Source organism: Mesoplodon mirus, assembly GCF_964341445.2.
Source record: "Mesoplodon mirus genome assembly, chromosome: 4".
Taxonomy (NCBI): domain Eukaryota; kingdom Metazoa; phylum Chordata; class Mammalia; order Artiodactyla; family Ziphiidae; genus Mesoplodon; species Mesoplodon mirus.
Genome location: NC_138979.1, coordinates 127291727 through 127312067, shown reverse-complemented (window position 1 = coordinate 127312067; position 20341 = coordinate 127291727). Strand labels below are relative to the sequence as shown.

Below are 20341 nucleotides of genomic sequence, written 5' to 3'. Positions count from 1 at the left end.
AGACAAATGTATAAAGCAAGAAATTCCTAGCAATATGAGAAAATTATAAAAATGCAATTATAGTGGAAGCTTAAACTGAGTTCAGCTGAATATATATTGAACCTCATGCTCTGTGAACAGAGACTATTTTATTTATTTAGTCGATGATACCTTTCAAAGTGGACTATTTACATGGTGAGAAATAAAACATTAATATGTTTTAAAATATAGGAATTTAAATTATATTCTCTAAATTACCCTGGATCAACCAAAAAAATCAAAACAGAACTAGTGAAAAAAAGTGAACATTTGAACATTTGATTCCTCCCAAAACTATAAGACACAGTTGGAATTATAGTCAAGAGTAAAATGTGTAGCCTTATAATTTTACTTAAAAAAAAAAAAGGCTGAGGTAAGCTAATTAACTTGTAAAAATTAGAACAAAAAAGAATAAAAAGATTGAAAAGGTAAACAGAAATGGAAAATTTAACAAGTTGAAAGGATAAATAAAACCAAGAACTAATTAAAAGAAAATAAAATGCATAAAGCCCAGGAAAGACTTTATAAGAAAAAAGAGAGAAGAAGAGAAAGAGAAAGCAAATATATGCCACAATACAGACGAGACAGTGAATACAGAGAAATAGAAGAGATTCAAAAATTAAGAAAATTATCTATAATTCTATCTTACCAAATCTGGTAAGTTAAAGGGAATAGGGTGTTTCCTAGCAAAACATACAGACCAATAAAACTGACTTAAGAAACAGAAAAACTAGATAAATATACTGAAACAATTGAAAAGGCAATTAAATATTCTCTGTTATAAAAAGGCACCAAGAATACATGGTTTTAAAAATTGATTCTATTTAATACTTAAGGCAAGATCATTCTAATGCAATTTTTTTAAACTTTTTTTTTGGCCACTCCCCTCAGCATGTGGGATCTTAGTTCCCCAATGAGGGACTGAACCCACACCCCCTGCATTGGAAACGCAGAGTCTTAACCACCAGACGGCCAGAGAGTCCCCATTCTAATGCAATTTTAAACTTGTCAAGACCACAGTTGAAGGCAGAAATTTTGGTCATTCACATTAACATCAAAACGGATACGGCCAAAACAAGCCAGAACAAAGTTGGAGGACTCAGGTCATGATGACATGCCTACTACAAAGCTACAGTGATCAACAGTGTGGTACCAGCATACAGATAGATATATTAGATAAATGGAACAGAACTGAGAGTCCAGAGCTAAACCCTCATATTTATGACCAACTGAATTTTGAGATGGTATCAAGACAATTCTGTGGGGGAAAAATAGTCTTTCAACAAATGGTGCAGAGAAAACTGGATATCCACATGTAAAGAAAGTATTTGGACTCCTACCTTACACAGTATCTAAAAATTCACTAAAAATTTGTCAAACATCTAAATGTTCAACCTAAACGTCCATCAGCTAATGAACTGATAAACAGAATACAGTATATCTATACAATGAATATTATGTATCAACCAAAAAGGAATGAGGTACTGATACATGCTACAACATGAATAAACCCTGAAAATATTATGCTCAGTGAAAAAAGGCTGTCACAAAGGATCACATATTCTATGATTTCATTTACACAAAATATCCAGAAAGGCAAATCTACAGAAACAGAAAGTAGTTTAGCGGTTGCTTGGGACCAGGGGAAGGATGTTAGCAGGAATGGGGAATGATAGCTAATGTGTACAGGATGTTTTAGGTGAGTGTTGAAAATGTTCTAAAATTAGACTGTGGTGATGGCTGAACAAATATGTGAATATACCAAAAAACACTGAATTGTAAACAGTAGATAAGTGAATTTTATGGTATATGAAACATTTATCAATAAAGCTGTAAAATGCAAAAAACAAAACCACTGATGGACAAAAGACCAAGAGAAAGCAAACAAAAACCAACAGAAAAAAATGGGGAAAAAACATGAACAAATACATCTATTTATTTATATGCACACACACAATCCCTTGAATATATGAAAAAAATTCAAACTTACTAATAATTAGGGAAATACTTTGGTAAAACAAAACAAAACCTGATACAGTAGAAAAAAAACCCTCTAGGTAATTTTCATTTATATTTGAGATTGTGAACTTTGGAGATCAGTTACCTTGGTTCAGATCTGAGGTCCACCAGTTACTATTACTCATAACATGTTAATGAACACATGTTGCTCAGTTTCTTACCCTATAAAATTATAAATAGTTGTACCAACTATCTCAAAGAGTCACTTTGAGGTCTAAATACTACTTAAATACTATATGTAAAGCATTAGTAACAGTTCCTGGCACTCAGTAAGTACTGTATGAGGGCAGACTATTATAAGTTTTAAAATTCTCAGGAAAACAATGACAAAACAAATCCAAAATTTATTCAAGAAATTGTTCAACATCAAGAACTCAATAAAATGTGGTACATCTACTAATAAAAACTTTTTAAAAATTCTAGAAAGAAACTACTTAAATATGACTAAACAGTATCAAAATCCAACAGTAGATGTAATGTTTATGCCTAGGTTTCAGAAAGCTGGAACAAGCTGTCATTCCACATTGACAATAAGAAAAGCTGAATAAGGCACAAAGTCATAACTTTTCTTGAGCTCATCAGACAGCTAAGCTCAGGAAGACAACCAGTCTTAATTTCAAGGAGGGACAAGCATCCAAGGCAAATGGGGTACACAGACTAGCTCACCTAGAAAAGAACATAAGAAGAAGGGTCAGCCACCACACAGAACCTTCAGAAATTCCTGACAAAAGGGGGTTTGCACCTACTGGTAGATTTTTCCCCACAGGTCTCCACCAGGTGCTAATGAGAAATATCAAAGATAGGGTAGAAAACCAGAGATACCTTCCTACAGTGATAGACACTTGCAGGGGATACGGGGGAGGGAACTGGCTGTTGCTATAGAAAGGAGTAAACCACCCCCCCACACCCCAGTCCCAGTTCCTTCTGCGAACAGAACAAAAGCCATATACAGCTAACAGAGGGGCAGTAACCCTCAGGGCACAGAAAAAAAAAATTCCTTCTTGGGAATGGTAGAAGAAAGAATTCTTTCTATCCCTGGGTGAGTGGCAGGAAATAGATCTGGGCACAGGATCCTATACCAATACCATTAGATAGCTTCTACACTGAGAGAGGGGAATGAAAGTCTTTCATACAATAGCTGCCTCACATACAGGTCAGAGTTTGTCTGCCATGGAGAGGAATCCTGAGGAAGCCCTACCCTGAAGTCCAAGCACAAAGGGACTGCATAAGATTGAAGCAGAAAACCCTCAGTCCCCCAACACCAGATGATAAAAATCAGCATTCTAATGCTGGGAGAAGGGCAAGAGTGTACAGTGAGATACCCTCCAGGTAAGTATACAGTATCAACTGAAAACAAAACGGTGGAGTATGAACATTGAAAAAAATCTTCCAGTACCTGAGCTTCCATCCTGAGCATAAGGCAACAGCAACCCATTCCAAGAGCAACTTGAAACTTAGGATGCACTAACAGTGACCATAGCAATAACAAAACCCAAATCCATATCAACTCCTGAGTGGATCAACTCAATACTCACACTACTGGCCTGATGGAAGAAGTATTGTTCTATCCACAAGGTCCAGCATTCAAAAAAAAAATTATGAGACACGTGAAAAGCAAAAGCAAAACAAACGAACAGGGCCTCCCTGGTGGCGCAGTGGTTGAGAGTCCGCCTGCCGATGCAGGGGATACGGGTTCGTGCCCCGGTCTGGGAGGATCCCATATGCCGCGGAGCGGCTGGGCCCGTGAGCCATGGCCGCTGAGCCTGTGCGTCCGGAGCCTGTGCTCCGCAACGGGAGAGGCCACAACAGTGAGAGGCCCGCATACAGCAAAAAAAAAAAAAAAAAAAAAAACAAACGAACAACAAACATTGCAAAAGACAATGCAATCACAAAACCAGACCCAGAGATGATCCATATACTGGAACTATCCAACTGAGACTCTAAATTATGAAGGAAAATATAAAATCCCATGGTAAGTGTCAAAACTAATTGGTGTAATGTAGAATCCATTCTCACTAAAATTAGGTAAAAGTCAGGTAAAATAGAGTATCTGTTATAATTCCTAGTCAAGATTAATTTGGCAGGTCTAGAAACTATGAGAGGGGAGAGGGAATATTATTAAAATTTCCTTTATATATCTTAGCACTGTTTTCACTGGCTATGATGAATATGTAAACTTTTAAACAATTTATTATTTTGAAATAATTCAAGACCCACAAAAACTTGCAGAGTAAGAAGAGTTCCTGTGTAGAAATCATCTAACTTCTCCCAATGATATCATATATGTACCATAGTATATTATCAAAGCCAGGAAATTGACATTGGAACAATTCTATTAACTCGGATATAAACCTTATATGGATTTCACCTGTTTTTACATCCTCCCTCCATTACTTTCTGGTATAATTCAATGACGCTTTAATATTTTAAAATTATAACTGTTATCACTACAAAGAAACTCCCTGTTACCCTTTAAGAATCATAGCCTGCTCCTCAACCTAACTCCTAGAAACCACTGATCTGTTCTCTATCACAATGATTTTGTTACTTTGAGACTGTTATATAAGTAGAATCATATGAACAGAACCGTTAGAAATTGGCTTTTCTTATTTAGCATAATGCCCTTGAGACCCATCCAAGTTGTATGTATCAATAAACTGTTCCTTTTTATTGCTGAGTAATATAAGCATACCTCAGAGATAATGTGGGTTCGGTTCCAGACCACTGCAATAAAATGAATATTGCAATAAAGCGAGTCACATGAATTTTTTGGTTTCCCAGTGCATATAAAAGGTATGTTTATACTATTAAGTGTGCAATAGCATTATGTCTAAAAAATGTACATATTTTAATTTAAAAATACTTTATTGCTAAAAAATGCTACCATCATCTGACAACGCAGGGTTGCCACAACCTTCAATTTGTAAAAAAAATGTAATATCTGCAAAGTGCAATTAAGCAAAGCACAATAAACCAACATATGCTGGTACTTCACTATACAGTCATCTATGAATATTATAATAACACTGTAAATACTAAACAGTGATCTAACAAAAAGATGAGAAAGGTAAATCCTTATCTTCATAGTAGAAAGTCAATTAATAATAACTAAAAAGGAAATATCAAGAAATAGTATAAGCTTTTCATTTAGAAATATAGTATAGATACAGAATAAATTGCTAAGAGTTGAAAGTGATTTCTTTTCTGGAGGAGAAACCAGGAGAGTTAAGATGAGGATGCTGATTACAATGTTTTTATTAAAACCCTTATGTAATCATTCATTTTCAAAAATATGTGCTTTATCAAAAATAAAAATTTGAAAAATAATAAAATTTTTGTTTGCTAAATGGGATAGAATATTTACACGAAAATATTTTTCACAGCAGTGTTTATAAGAGTGCAAAATTGAGAGCAACCTAAATATTTAACACTAAGGGAAGATTTAAGAAAATCATGGTACATTTGTGGATTGCAATTATGAAATATATTAAGATGATATTTATAGAATAAATGTACTGGATAATACTTATGAAGTGCTAAGCGGGAAAGCAGGATACTAAATTGTACCTGTGGTATTAATTGACTCAACAGATATTTATTCAATGGCTGCTATAGGTATTTGCAGGAGATAAATATATAGCTAGTTTCAGCTGGCACACAAAGGTATAGCTATACAAATTGTTAACATTTGGCATCTGTTATGATTGGTCATATTTGTGACTTATTGACTGTCAAGTATTTTTAATACCATCAGTAGATACAGAGGTATATGAAGTAAACAAAAATCCCTGACCTCATGGAGCATTTATTCCCATCAGGAAAAGAGACAAGAAATATAAGATGCAAGATGGCTTCAGGCAATCACTTATTTCCCATGTTTTAATTTTTTTTTCTATTTCCACTTTATTTTAGTGGCCTTTTCAGATTCCTTATCTTCTCAATAATGTTGTAAAATATTCTTAAAATAATAGCCTCCTTTTTTATTTTTCTTATCAGGAAAGTCACGATATCTCTGTTTTCTTACACTGCTGAAAATGTTAGACTTAGTAAAGGTTTTGGGGTAGAAAAGTGTCACCTGTGTTTTAGAATGACAGCTAATGGAACTGTGACAACTGATTACAAAGGTGAGAAACTGAGGACAAAAATGTTAGTTAGGAGGGTACTATTACCATCTAGATCATGAATTTGACGTAGGGTAGAGGTATGATAATACAAAGGAGACAAATCACTGCTGCAGAATTGACAGGACTGGATGCTCTATCACTTTGTAGTAGGTGAAAGTTTGAAAGGATATGAAGATTATGTCAATTATATTAGCCTACATGTCTAGGAGTATGGTAGTGCCATTAATTAATAGATGTTAACTGATCAATTTGGAAGTAAATAGAAAGCTGTTAAGAATAATTTAAAATATAGGGCATTATGTCACCAGAAAAATAAGTCAGGGTACAGTTGCTTAAAGTTCTCAAATTGGCTCACTGGCTAAAGGGCTCAATGATGTTAAAGGCCAGCTTCTCTTGCTGTTTGCTTCATAGCTATAAAATTGCTGCTGCTGTTCCAGGCAGCAAGTAAGTGTTCAAGGTAATAAGAAGGGAAGAAACAGTGCCTGCTGCATCTGTCATGTCAGGAAAACAAAAACTTATCCAGAGACACTCTTCTTTCTTCTCCCACCCCTGTTGCAGAATTCCTCTTATGTCTCACTGGCAAAAAGAAAGGCTCAGAAAGTGTTTAACTTTTCCAGCTTCTACAAAGCTGTAAAGGCAAACAAAGGAGACTATAACTAAGAATAAATGTTAAGTTATACAGTCAATAGTGTTTGGCTCGGGTCCTGACTTCCTCCTAGGTTGAAGAGGGGGCTTAGGAAGTCGAATTAGGGATTTGGTTTTAAGTTTATTGAGGTTAAGGAGTCACTAAGATATCCAAGTGGAAGGGCAGACAAAGCATCTGTTAGGATATAAATGATAGATGATGTCATAGGAACGGATGAAATTAGAAGAGACAACCCTACAATAAACAAAACACCAAATGCTGGCAAGAATACGGAGTAACAGAAACTGTCATTCATTACTGGTGGGAATGCAAAATGGCATAGCCACTTTGGAAGACAGTTTGGTGGTTCCTCACCAAACTAAACATACTCTTACCATACGATTCAGCAATCATAGTTCTTGGTATTTACCCCAATGAGTTGAAAAACTTATGTCCACAGAAAAACCTGCATGTGGATGCTTACAGCAGCTTTATTCATAATTGCCAAAATTTGGAAGCAACCAAGAGGTCCTTCATTAGGGGGGTGAATAAATAAACTGTGGTACATTCAGACAATGGAATATTATTCAATACTAAAAAGAATGAAGTATAAAGCCATCAGAAGATATGGATGACCTTTAAATGCATATTACTAAGTGAAAGAAACCAATCTGAAAGAACTACTACATGACATTCTGGAAAAGACAAAACTATGGACACAGTTAAAAGATCAATGGCTGGTACATGTTGGGGGGAAGGAGGGATAAATAGGTGGAATACAAAGGATTTTTAGAGTGAAACTCTTCTGTATGATACTATAATGGTACATACTTGTCATTTATATTTCTCAAAACCCACAGAATGTACAACACTAAGAGTGAACCCTAATGTAAACTATGGACTTTGGGTTACACTGATGTAGGTTCATGTATTGTAACAAATGTACAACTCTTGCACTGGATGCTAAAGGCATGTGGATGTATGGGGCACGGAATATGAGGGAACTCTGTAGTTTGCTCGATTTTGCCGTGAAGCTAAAACTGCTCTAAAATAATAAAGTTTGGGTTTTTTTTCAGAAAGAAAAATTAAGGGAATAATCACATAACCCAGGGGAACATTTATACCTTAGGAATTGGTAGAAAATGAGGCACCAGCTAAAGAATAACGATCAAAGAAAAGAAAAATGATGAGGATATAGAAATAAAGAACTACAAGAAAGAATTTCATGAAGGCAGGGGCCAAGAAGATTGAAATGGGTTCCTCTTAGGCTGACTGGGTTATTGAGAAGGATATGAAATGATTAGTTTTACAGGTTTAACCACCAGAGGTCACCTATAATTTAAGAAAGAATGTCTTTCAATGGAATTACAGTGTTGAAGGCCAATTATAGGAGGTTAAAGATGTGTGATAAGGAAGGTAAATATATAAAAGAGGAAAGAAAGGCACTTTATATGACATTTCTTATTAAATCTAATGTCTGCATATTTATGGCTAATCTAAATTTACTTTAAAATCATTAAATGTTCAAAATTGTGTTCACCAAGAAACAAATTTCTTTATATAAGTGGATAAAATTTATTTTAAAAGAGAAAATAATCTGTCTTTTAATTTAAGTAACTCTCAGGGTATAGATTAGTATCAGTATAAATTCAGCCCCTCATACTATATGTACCACTGTGCTCTATTTATTATTAGAGAAAATTGCAAATATTATAAAAGTAGGGAAAGTGTCATGCTAGCAGATTTACCTAGTATATATTCCATGCTACTTCAAAAATAATGCATATAAGTGATCACCAAAAGCCTAATTTTATGCTCTTTCATAAAAATTAATTTAGAAAGAATTTCCTGGTTATTAGAATAAACAAAGACATTATTATTCAAATAGCACTAGATTACTAAAAAGTATATCCATGTATGATAATCATGTATTTGCAATAGTCATCACTTTGGAAAGTTCTATGCAATGTATGACCATTAGCTTAGATTTTTTTTTTTTTTTTTTTTTGCGGTACGTGGGTCCCTCACTGCTGTGGGCTCTCCCGCCGCGGAGCACAGGCTCCGGATGTGCAGGCCCAGCGGCCACGGCTCATGGGCCCAGCCGCTCCGCGGCATGTGGGATCCTCCCGGACTGGGGCACGAACCCGTGTCCCCTGCATCGGCAGGCGGACTCCCAACCACTGCGCCACAAGGGAAGCCCAAATTTTTTTCCAAACCTATATCTAGGACTGTTTCCTTTAGGAATTATAGCATAATACAATGAAACAAAACGTAAAATTTTCAGCTCTCACCCTATTCAAATTTATTTATTTATATTACTTTTATTACTGATACTAATAATAGTACTACTATGTTAACTTCCAGGTTTCTTTTGGTCTACAGTTTGCCTTCTAATTTTAATAATCTCTTAGAAATATGCATCTTTTTCTCTTCATAAATAGCAGCTGCCACTTAATTCAATTTAACATAAATACACAACCAAAAATGCCATAATAAAGACTATGCAATTATTATGTAACTTAACCTAGAATTTTTATTTTAGGTTCTATTTTAAATAGTAATAGCCATAACATATAGAGCCCATAATATCTGTCCCCTAATGCTATTAATAAATTAGCACTCATAATGGAAGCTGTTTTTAAAAGATTACGTTACCTTTGATTTACAAATATACATCTAAATAATTATATACTTAATTTTACTCATACAATAGTAAATTCCTCAGGGTAACTGAAAAATAATCACAGCAATTCTTTTCTTTCCCATTAATTATTCTGGTCTATATATAAATTCTAGAGAAATAAAGAGAAAGTGCATTAAAGAATAATAGCAAAGTTATTACACACCCACCACTGCGAATTTCAAAATGAAGCTAAATACATTTTGTAGAAAAATCTGTCTTCAACTGTATCTCATACTTTATAAACAGGTTAAAATTATTTCCACATCAAAATGTCACCATTTTTCTCAACATTGGTAGATAATTCTGGCTTAATGAGTTACCCTGCTAATGACCTATTTTTTCATAATCTGCAGCAAAAAACGAATTTAAGACAACAAAGTACAATACAATCCTCTTGATAGCACATCTTTTTTTAACTGTACAATAACAACAATGATGAATCTTTTATGTTTCCTGTGGATATGTTATGTTTTATTTTTAACCCAGTAATGAGAATATAAGCACCTTGAGGGCAGGGACCCCTACTGTCACAGGCACTATGCTAGGAACTGGGGCAAAGACAAAAAAAGAGATTGAAAAGTATCTTAAGAAGAAAAGATAATTAGTAGAATTGAAATAATGTCCTTTTTCATGATTACAGGATCTATATTAAAATGAAACAGAACTTTTGTCATGATATGTACTCTTTACTTGTTACAAGTTCTAGTAGAATATATTTTCTTCCTCTTTTTTTGATGCAAGTAACATTTTAAGTACTCTTTCAATTCCCAAACATATTCACATACCTTTCAAGGAGTGTCAGTTCTGTGCGTTACTAATATTACAAGTCATTTAGAAAATTATTGTAATAAGTATTCATGCAAAGAAAAAGCCCATTATTTAATTTCTTTTTCTTTCAGGGTGGCCACATTTTATTAACTACAAAAGGTAACAACGTATTTTGAAATCGGAAACAGAATGAACATAAACCTAAAGTTATTATTATACCACCACTTGAAATTCAGAAAATATGTTGTTTTCATGTACACATACACGAGATAAAATAATACCATAACAGAAGGGTGCTGTATCTGTGTTTAAAGAACGGGTTGTTGGCAAACACCACAGCTCACTTCTGCTGAAATGTACACAACTGATATATGCAGCACAGAAAGCTGGCACCAGGGCTTACAACCTTAATTTGCCTGCAAGAAGGAATGGAGATTTACCTTCAGAGCACGTTCTTGATTGTTTTCAGCAGTCAGATGTCTCATGTTGTTTGCTGAAGTCTGGTTCTGCTCTTTCAGATGATGAAGCTCCTGCTCTAGCCGTTTGCACTGCCACAGGGGAAGAATCCCATTAAGTAAAGGAGTTATAGCATTTTTTTCACCAACCCACATGAATTAATGTAAATAATACCATTGTATTCTCTAAAAGACAGAGTATCCTTTGCAATAAGAATAGTAAGTTAAAAGTAATGTTGAATATGAACAAAATAATATTGCTTATAATACTCTGGCAAATTCAATTGCAATTTTCAGTTTGACTTTTATTAATCTAAATACTACCATATAAATTAGAAAAATACTTATTTCTTATACAATTAAGATCAAACTATATTTAAAATTATTTTCTTCATTAGCCAAATGGCTTTCACTATGTATCTGCTGGCTGAATAAAAGTATACTTCTAAAAATCACAATAGGTTCTAAATAAAGTACAATATGATATTTGTGATGACTTCTTAATTTTTTTAAATAAAAATATATATGAGATTTTTCAGATTTTTAGAAATATCTAAAGTAACAGTTGAGTAGAGAAAAATATAACAGCCAGAGTGCTACATGACTAGGAAACAACTAAGGAAACAAGTGTTTTTAATTCCTATTTTGACTAAACCTTACTTTTAAGTAAAACAAGGGATAACAAAGACGTGAAATGACATTTTGACCTACTGGTAATATATAAAAATGTAAGTAAAAAAGAAATTATAAACAAAAGCATAAATGGGCTAATAGAAGCATCTATGTTCAAAAAATCATTGAAATGTCATGCCATTTGAAAACAAAATCTTAATATAAATATATCAAACATTTTACACAATAATTGTACAGAATATAAACTGATATGCTGCATATCAGGACCATATGAAGATACAAGGGTTATTGGCAAAGGAATAAAGTACTAAATCTATCGTTCAGTAAAATATTAAAAAAATCACTCCTTAATTTATCTATTTTTAAATTAGGATATTTAACAACCGATAAGTAAGTACGCATACTGATTCAAGATCTAGACAAAGTTACTTCTACATTACCCGACAAATGGTTAGCTGTCATAATGAATCAAAAATCATTATTATGATACAAAATCAAGATGCAGTCATAATCCAAACTGGCATTTTTTAGTGCTCTAATGATGATTTCTGCCTCTGACCTCAATATTACTCTGCAATCTGTATCAGTATTTCCCAACCTTGAGTAATATACAAATTCGTTTAAAAGAAAAAGTCTTATCAAACTCCCGATATTCACTTAAATTATATATGTAGTGATGTTTACATATTAATGACATTTTTAAAAATTATGTGCCTAAAACCTTTGTGAGATGACATCATTTGGACTTTATCTGGAGGGGACACATGATTTACATATTTGTATTTGTCCCTTTTTAGTTTGTAACAATTAAAATACCTGGTCACAAATGCAATCAAAATACAAATGTGTTTAGTGAAGACACAAATCATGAGACATGAAAATGAATAAGACATAGAAGCATTACAATCTATTAGACATAGTCTCGATTAGAATAATCATCTACATTTTCAATTAATTTTAATACAAACGATTACATACTAAGTATTTAGAATGACTAAATATGACCTATACGGTTACAAAGGTGGGGTAGATAATTTTGGCTGTGGGAGTAGAAAAATGTTTCATGGAGCAGATGACATCTGAGTTGGGGTTTATTTTGGATACATAATTTTATAAGCTGAAAGAGGAGAAAGAGGAAGAATATAGGAGAGAAAGACTGAAGATAGAAATATCAAGGGTCAAGTGAGAAAGCATGGTCACGAGTTGTCTGACCACCTATTTTTTAGTGTTTCCAAGTAAATCAGAAATGATCCAAAGATAGAAACTTCTTTCTTTCTACATGATACACACAGAAAAATTCACTCACTCTTGTTCAAGAAATAAATGTTGAATTTATTTTCATTTCTTCATAAAGTTTAAATTTAACACTGACCTGGGAATCAAGCTGTGGCAAGCCAACAATAACTTTGAACTGAATAAAACCATACACAAATGCTCTTGTCAAATACATGTTTGTGACTTACACATATTCCCGAAATTGCATATTCTGTGTAATTTTTCCTAGTTTGTTTTTTTAACCAAACTCTTTAACTTTGAAATTTATTTTGAATATTTATTTATTTGGCTGTGCTGTGTCTTAGTTGCAGCACGTGGGATCTTTAGTTGCAGCATGCAGGCTCTTAGTTGCAGCATGCATGTGGGATCTAGTTCCCTGACCAGGGATCAAACCCAGGCACCCTGCATTGGGAGCGTGGAGTCTTAACTGCTGGACAACCAGGGAAGTCCCTGAAATTTATTCTGAAGCAAAGAGATAGAACTGTTTTTTCATTACCAAGTGCTACACTCTATTAATTATTGTCACTTTATGATTTTACCTAATATTTGTAAAGTAGATAAAGATCCTACCCTTTAATTTACATCTCAAATTTTCTTGACATTGTCACCAATTTAGTCTCTATACATCTTTATATTTAAAATTTTAAATTTTAATTGTCATTTAAATATAAAGAAAGGACAGGGAATAATACAACAGAAACTGATGTACTGATCACTAGTATTTACTAAATGAAAATAAATTTGCTATAATTCTTTCAGATTTTTAAAATATAAAATATTAGAACTTTAACTTCCTTCACCCAATCTCATTGCCATCGTCTTCTCCCTCAAGGAACCCCTATTTTGAAGCGCATTTTCATTCAACCAATATTTGTTAAGCACTTACTCTGTGCTAGGCATAATTATATAAGTGGTGGTGGATACAGCATTTAACAAAATAGATTAAAATCTCTGTCCCCATGGAACTCATATTCTAGATGGGAAAAGAGACAATAAAATAAATAAATGAAATACATAATATGATAGAAGGTGAAAATGTTATGGAGAAAAACAGATTAGAAACATATGGAGTACCAAAAGAGTAGGTACGGAAATCTTTTGTAACTTTAAATACGAGAAATTTTAAGTTGAGAAAACAATATTTGAATAAAGACACTAAGAAGACAAAGCAGTAAGTCTTCAGCTCTTTGGAAGCAGTGGTTCAAGCACAAGGAACAATAAGTGAAAGGCTCTGAAGTGGAAGCTTGGCTGGTATGCTTGAGTATTAACAGGGGGAATAGCAGGAATGAAGTAAGCAAGGGAAGAATGCTGGGAGATGAGGTGAGAAGAGCCTTGAGATCTTACAGACCATGGCTTTTACTCTGAGTGGGAAAGTTGCTGGAGGGTTTGGAATAAAGAAGCACCATGATTTGCCTCATATTAATATAGGTTCACTCTTCCTGCTATGTTAGGAGTAGACTACAGGAAGACCAGGGCAGAAGCAGGAAATCTAGCCAAGAGGTTACTGAGTAGTCCAGGAGAGAGATGAGATAGCTCAGACTAGGATGGTAGTGAGCAGCAGTCCGACTTTGGATGTATTTTAGAAGATGCAGCTCCCCAAATTCCCTTTAAGTGGAGGTCATTCTTCTCTTTTTGTTCCTGTTTAAAAGGAATGCTTCTATCATATAATCATTTAGATGAATTTTGTTAGATGTCACTGGTTACATCCATTTGAATATGTGTATATGTGTAGGAAACATAGATACCTTAATTTGGTTTACAAATATTTTATATATCAGATTGCTGGTATGTTCCTAAGTGAGACTGACCTGTATTTTTCCTTTTTTGTGCTATCCTTTCCAGTTTTGTTATCAAGGTTGGATTAGCCTCATAAAAAGTGTTTTATTTTTGGAAACAGTTTATATAAAATTATCTATTCTTATAAGAATTGGTAGAAGTCCCCTATCAAACCATCTTAGCTTTCCTTCTGGGTTCAAGTTCCTCTTTTCAGAGGTACAGCTTTTAAAAGATCTCTCAGTGAGACATTCTGCCTAAAAATGTGATTATTTTGTTCTCGTGACACTCTTTACTGGATATAACAGTTATGACAAAAGTTGTATCTTCAGCACTTTGAAGATACTGTTCCATTGCAGTCTGGCATCTATTGTTGCTAATGTGAAGTCACTATTAGTCTGATAACCATTTTTTATAGGTTTGTCTTTTCTCAATGGTTGCTTTAAAATCTTCTGTAGTTTAACTTTGGAGTTCTTCAATTCTACAATATGTCAAGAGGTGGATTTATTTTAATCTTCTGGATACTTTCTATGCTTCCCAAACCTGGAAAACTCACAGCTATTATATTTTGAAATGTTACCTAGTTCCCATTTTGAAACCCTTATAGGTCATATATTAGATTTACTCATCGTCCTTTCATATCTTTATTTTTTAATTTATTTTTTTATATTTATTTTTGGCTGTGTTGGGTCTTCATTGCTGCGCACGGGCTTTCTCTAGTTCCGGTGAGCGGGGGCTACTCTTAGTTGTAGTATGCAGGCTTCTTATTGCAGTGGCTTCTCTTGTTGCAGAGCACGGGCTCTAGGCGCGTGGACTTCATTAGTTGTGGCTCAGGCTCTAGAGTGCAGGCTTAGTAGTTGTGGCACACGGGCTTAGCTGCTCTGTGGCATGTGGGATCTTCCTGGACCAGGGCTCGAACCCGTGTCCCCTGCACTGGCAGGTGGATTCTTAACCACTGCGCCACCAGCGAAGTCCCTCCTTTCATATCTTTTAATCTCTATTTCATATTTTAAACCTCTCAGTATGTGTGTGAATTCTGAGCATCTATCATTAGTGAACTGAGATTCCTGATTCTATCTTCAGCTGTGTCTATCCCTTCCTCTGTTTACTTATCTTTTAATTTCAATGACTATAGTTTTCACTTCTAGATATTTCCTTGTATTCTTTTTCAATTCTGTCCATCTTTTTTTCACAGTGCTCTTTGTTACATGTATTATTTAATGATTTCTCTGTTTAAATACACATATTTTATACTCTTTCATATTTTCCTATTATCTCAAATTGTTGATGGTCTCTTTTAATTGTGTCTCACAGTGGACTGTTTTCTTATGTGGAGAATCCTGTTTAGGTAGAAGTTTTATATTAACCTGTGTGTGGAAGAATCGCCCAGACTGGTTTTGCATTTGCTTCTTGTGGGGGTGTTCTATGGTTCTGGATATACATGCAAGGGTTTCCATTCAGTTCCCACCTCAAGTGGTCCCATCATCATTCCTTTTAAGGGCAATAAAAACCAAGTTCCTAGCCCTTGGGACCTATATCTGGTCTTATATTCCTAGTTAACTGATATGTTTGTAACTCTTTAGGTTTCCTTTTTTGTTTGTTTCCTCTTAATTTTTAATCTTCACAGATTTTCTCTTTCATTCCTTCTGAAAAGATCGGGGGGGAGGGTACTTGCAGGCCAATTTTTATATGAAATACTGTAACCAAAGAGATAAATATAGCTTAATAAAGCTATTTTTGTGATGAGGACATTTATCTACATTGCATAGTTGGGCTCAGTTTCCATGGCCATGCAGTACAAGAGGGACAGAAGATAAGGCCCAGGGACCACTCAACGTGGCAAAGTGTCCCAAAGTGCCACATTTTCAGGTGTTAAATGATTTTCCATAACATAATGAATGAAAAGAATCAAGACAAATGCTATGGAAGAAGAATGTCCCTAAATTAAGTAATATATAATTTATTCTATAGTTTTAGACGGCTTCGTTTTAAACTGACACAATTAATAATAACACAATATCTTCTGTGTTCGTATTCTGCCAAACATTAATGTTCTTGAAAGTTCTAATGTGTGAATTAAGACCTAGGAGGTTTTATTTTTTGTACTTAAAAATTTTTAATACTCAAATTGAATTTAAGTAACTGCTATCTGTATATTGTCAGTATCCTTGAGAACTAGGATTCTCACCATAAGAGACAAAATATACAGATAAAAAACAAGTTAACTAAAAACACTTTAGTTCAGAACTTGAGTTGGAAGTATAAATATGAAGATACAAAGTTTTACCTTTAAAAAATGTGTGTGTTTAGTTTGTCCATTGAAAAAGGCCAGAAACAATAGGAGACCCAGTAGCAATGAGTAGCCCTAGCACCTACACTGTGGGTTCCAAGTACCATTTCTTACTAAAAATAAAGAACTTCATGGATATATTGTTGACTCCAAGTCTAGGACAAGAAATGTACAATGTGATCAAAGAACATATTTTCTTGGTGGAAGTTTTGTATTAACTATCAAATCTAAGGAAGTACCAAAGAAGTTCAGAGAGGACTCATGAACTAAACTGAAAATCTCCCCCACTAGCTAAAGACAAGACAATCTGAGCATCGGATTAATATACTAAGAGATCTAGGCACTGAGATCTGTTAACAACATAGTTTTTTCACAAGCCGACATGTTTCCAGATGAAACAATACAAACCACATGTAAAATAGTCTTGCTAATAAAAACTAATCTAAATCTGATCAAGCCTCTAGATCAAATCACCATACTTACAAAAGACAGAAGAGAGGATCATGTTAAATGAAACTACAGAGATACAATGAATAAACTGGGAAATGCTACAATTGACATATTTTGTTTAAAAAAATAAATTCCAAGGGAAAAGAGAGACAGAAGGGACTCTATAAATTTAGGCTTAAGAGTCAATTCAATCATTTGCAATGTGTGATTCTTATTTAGATACAGATTCAAAACAAAGAGAAAACGTTAGGATATTTATGAGATCATTGGAATTTGAAAACTAATTGGATATTTCACAATATTTAAGAACTGTTAATATTTTTGGTATGATAATGGTACTGTAGTTATGTTTTAAACAACTGTCCACATCTTTAAGAGATACAAAATAAAAGTTATAGATAAAAAGGACATTATGTCTGGGATTCCCTGCAAGATAATAATGAGGAGGAGTAAATGAGTGGGGCATATAGATAAAAAAGATGGACAGTTGTTGTAGTAGGGTGAAAACATCACATAGGTTCATGATTCTGTGCTCTGTAAGATCACTAATAAGAAGAATTAAATTTGCCTCTGGAAACAAACAAAACTAATTCTACAATATGAGTGAGCTAAACACATAAAATATATCAAAATTTAATGGCAAATTTTTATTAAAGGATTTGACCCGTATTTACTATAAGATCTGTTTTCATCAGTAATTTCCTTTTACTCATTATTGTGAATTCTGAAGAACTGTATCAAGCAGAAAATATAGTTATGATTCTGTTTTACTTTGTGTTTACTTCCTGAAAGATTAACATGCCTTAGTTTTTAACAAAACGAGGGAATTCCTTGGTGGTCCAGTGGTTAGGACTCTGCACTTTCACTGCTGAGGGCCTGGGTTCAAACCCTGGTTGGGGAATTAAGATCCCACAAGCCACACAGGGTGGCAAAAAAAAAAAAGTTTTAACAAAAAGTTCTCTCTAATATTGTCTAGGTTTTTAACAGCTGCTGTTTCTCCTCCTGTACAATCTCCTTTCAGTCACAAATCATGTTGATTGCGTTACAATCAAACATCTTCCCACTTGGATGCTATACAACTCTTTCCTTTGCAGACAAAAAATAATACCAGACTCTTCCAGTCAAAACAGAAACTAAACTTTGGTGTCAATGTAAATTATGTACTTTGAACTGCAGACATTTGGAAGCACTTAAGATTATATAAGTTTTTTTTCCTTTTCCTTTATATAGGATTATATAAGTTTTTTTCCTTTTCCTTTAGAAGAATTTAAAAAAATCACTTGATTTTAGATTTAAAAATAATAAATAGAATGTTTTTCTCACATTACAATAACTTGGAATAAAGAGCTTCCAAATTCAAAATGGTAACTTGTTTCTTCAAAGCCCTGGCAAAATATCAACAACTTGGTTAAATGAATAATTTATACAATACTAAAGTTTAAAAAAACCAAAGATTAAAAAAGAAAAACAACAATTATGTGAATGAGTCTCTGAAAACACATATGCTACAGCTGATACACACACATGTGAGTGTGTGTGCACATGTACACACAGACAAAACACAAATTATTTAGTAAACACTCATCAAGCATGCACTAGGCAATATTATACCACCACTTACCAGGCAACATGCCAGAAAATAAAACATTTCTACATATTTATATATATGAAATCTTAATTATGTTTACATATACCATTTTGAAAACACCATATGAAAGTAAATAACTAAGGATTTAATAACAAATACGGTAACTAATATTCATTTTAAACAAATAAATTGTTCAAAAAAATTAAAGAAACATTTTAAATCGCATAGTAAAAGTATTATTAGTAAACATGACAATTATTTTAAAAGGTGTCAACATGTATGTAGGTATTTGTTTAGTATACTATGCTATTAAAATACTATTTTTGTAATACTGTTTAAGATTATTACATTAGTATTCATAAAAAAGCTATTCATTTAAAAAATCATGGTTTACATCTCTGTTTCAAAATAAAGGTTAACACATATGATTAATGATAGTCAATCGACTCTTAGTGAGAAATTAGTATGTGCCAGGCCCTGTTCTAAGAACTTTACATGTATTAAATCAGTCAATCCTCATGTGGACCCTATGAATTAGATATTATCCTGTTTGGCAGAGAAGGAAGCAGAAGCAGAGAGTAATACACACCTTCTTTAAAGTCATGCAACAAATAAGTAGGATTCAAATTCAGGCAGAATAATTGTTTATCAACAACATTTATACAGGACACACATAGTAAAATAGTAAAAGCAATGGAAATAGCTAGAACTACAGAAAACGTTGATGATGACATTTTAAAATTTGAACTTTGAACATTTAGAGATAGTTAATTTTTAAAGTAGTATATAAATCTGATATAAGGAAGTACACAACATAGATCTAAGTGGAATATGAACTAGCCAGTATACAGGATTACTACATTTAAGTCAGTTCATTCAGACCTAATCAAGTCTAAGCTAAATTAATAAAAACCACCTTGGCAATTATTTCTCACCTTTTAATTGCACGTTCTATGGCTAACACAGTATCTGAAATCATAATGTTCTTTTTAGGACTATAAAACAAAAAATTGCTATTATTTTATTAATGTTAGAAGTATTTTCTTTGAAATGAAGGCCTTTATAAAAGCTACATACATATATATGTATACATATATATACACGTACACATTTTTCCACCTATATTAGTATGTTAACAAATATACTTATGTATGCGTATACAAAAACACACATATATTTCTACATAATTATACATACATACATTTATATGTATATTTATGTATGCATATGCAAATAGACCTGATATCATCAGGCCTTCACATGAAAATGTCCAAAATATCAATTTTTCCTTCATATAAACTGCAAACTCCAAGAAGGTAGAGCCCATAGCAAGGTATCTAAAACACAGGTGATATTAAATATGTATTTATTGCATTACTGTATTACTTGCTTATAAATGGCATTTACCCAATCATCCTTGCTAAACTTGAAAATCATTTTAAGCTTCCTCCTATCTTTATCCTAAAGTTGGAGTAAGTCCTATTCCTTCAACATGCTTTATTCTCTATCCCCTATGTCATATCTTTCATTCAGCCTCTAAGTTTCTCATTAACTGGCAAGTGTCATGGCTTCAGTCTGAAGCCCTTCCAAACTATCCTCTATTTTGGTAGTTCTCAAAGCTGGCTGCAAAACAATATCAT

The 20341-nt window shown here is 33.5% G+C and overlaps 1 protein-coding gene across 7 annotated transcripts in view; it reads right to left on the bottom strand.

The window, feature by feature from the left end:
* Positions 1-20341, bottom strand: part of MIPOL1 (mirror-image polydactyly 1) — a 318902-nt gene that overhangs the window by 157836 nt on the left and 140725 nt on the right. For 5 of the 7 annotated variants that reach the window (XM_082618611.1, XM_082618610.1, XM_082618608.1 and 2 more), the window contains one exon: positions 10678-10785. The exons of the other annotated variants lie outside the window; for them this stretch is intronic. In XM_082618611.1, coding sequence (XP_082474737.1) covers positions 10678-10785 — 108 coding nt within the window. The remainder of the gene's footprint in view (positions 1-10677; positions 10786-20341) is intronic. 7 annotated transcript variants of the gene reach the window in all.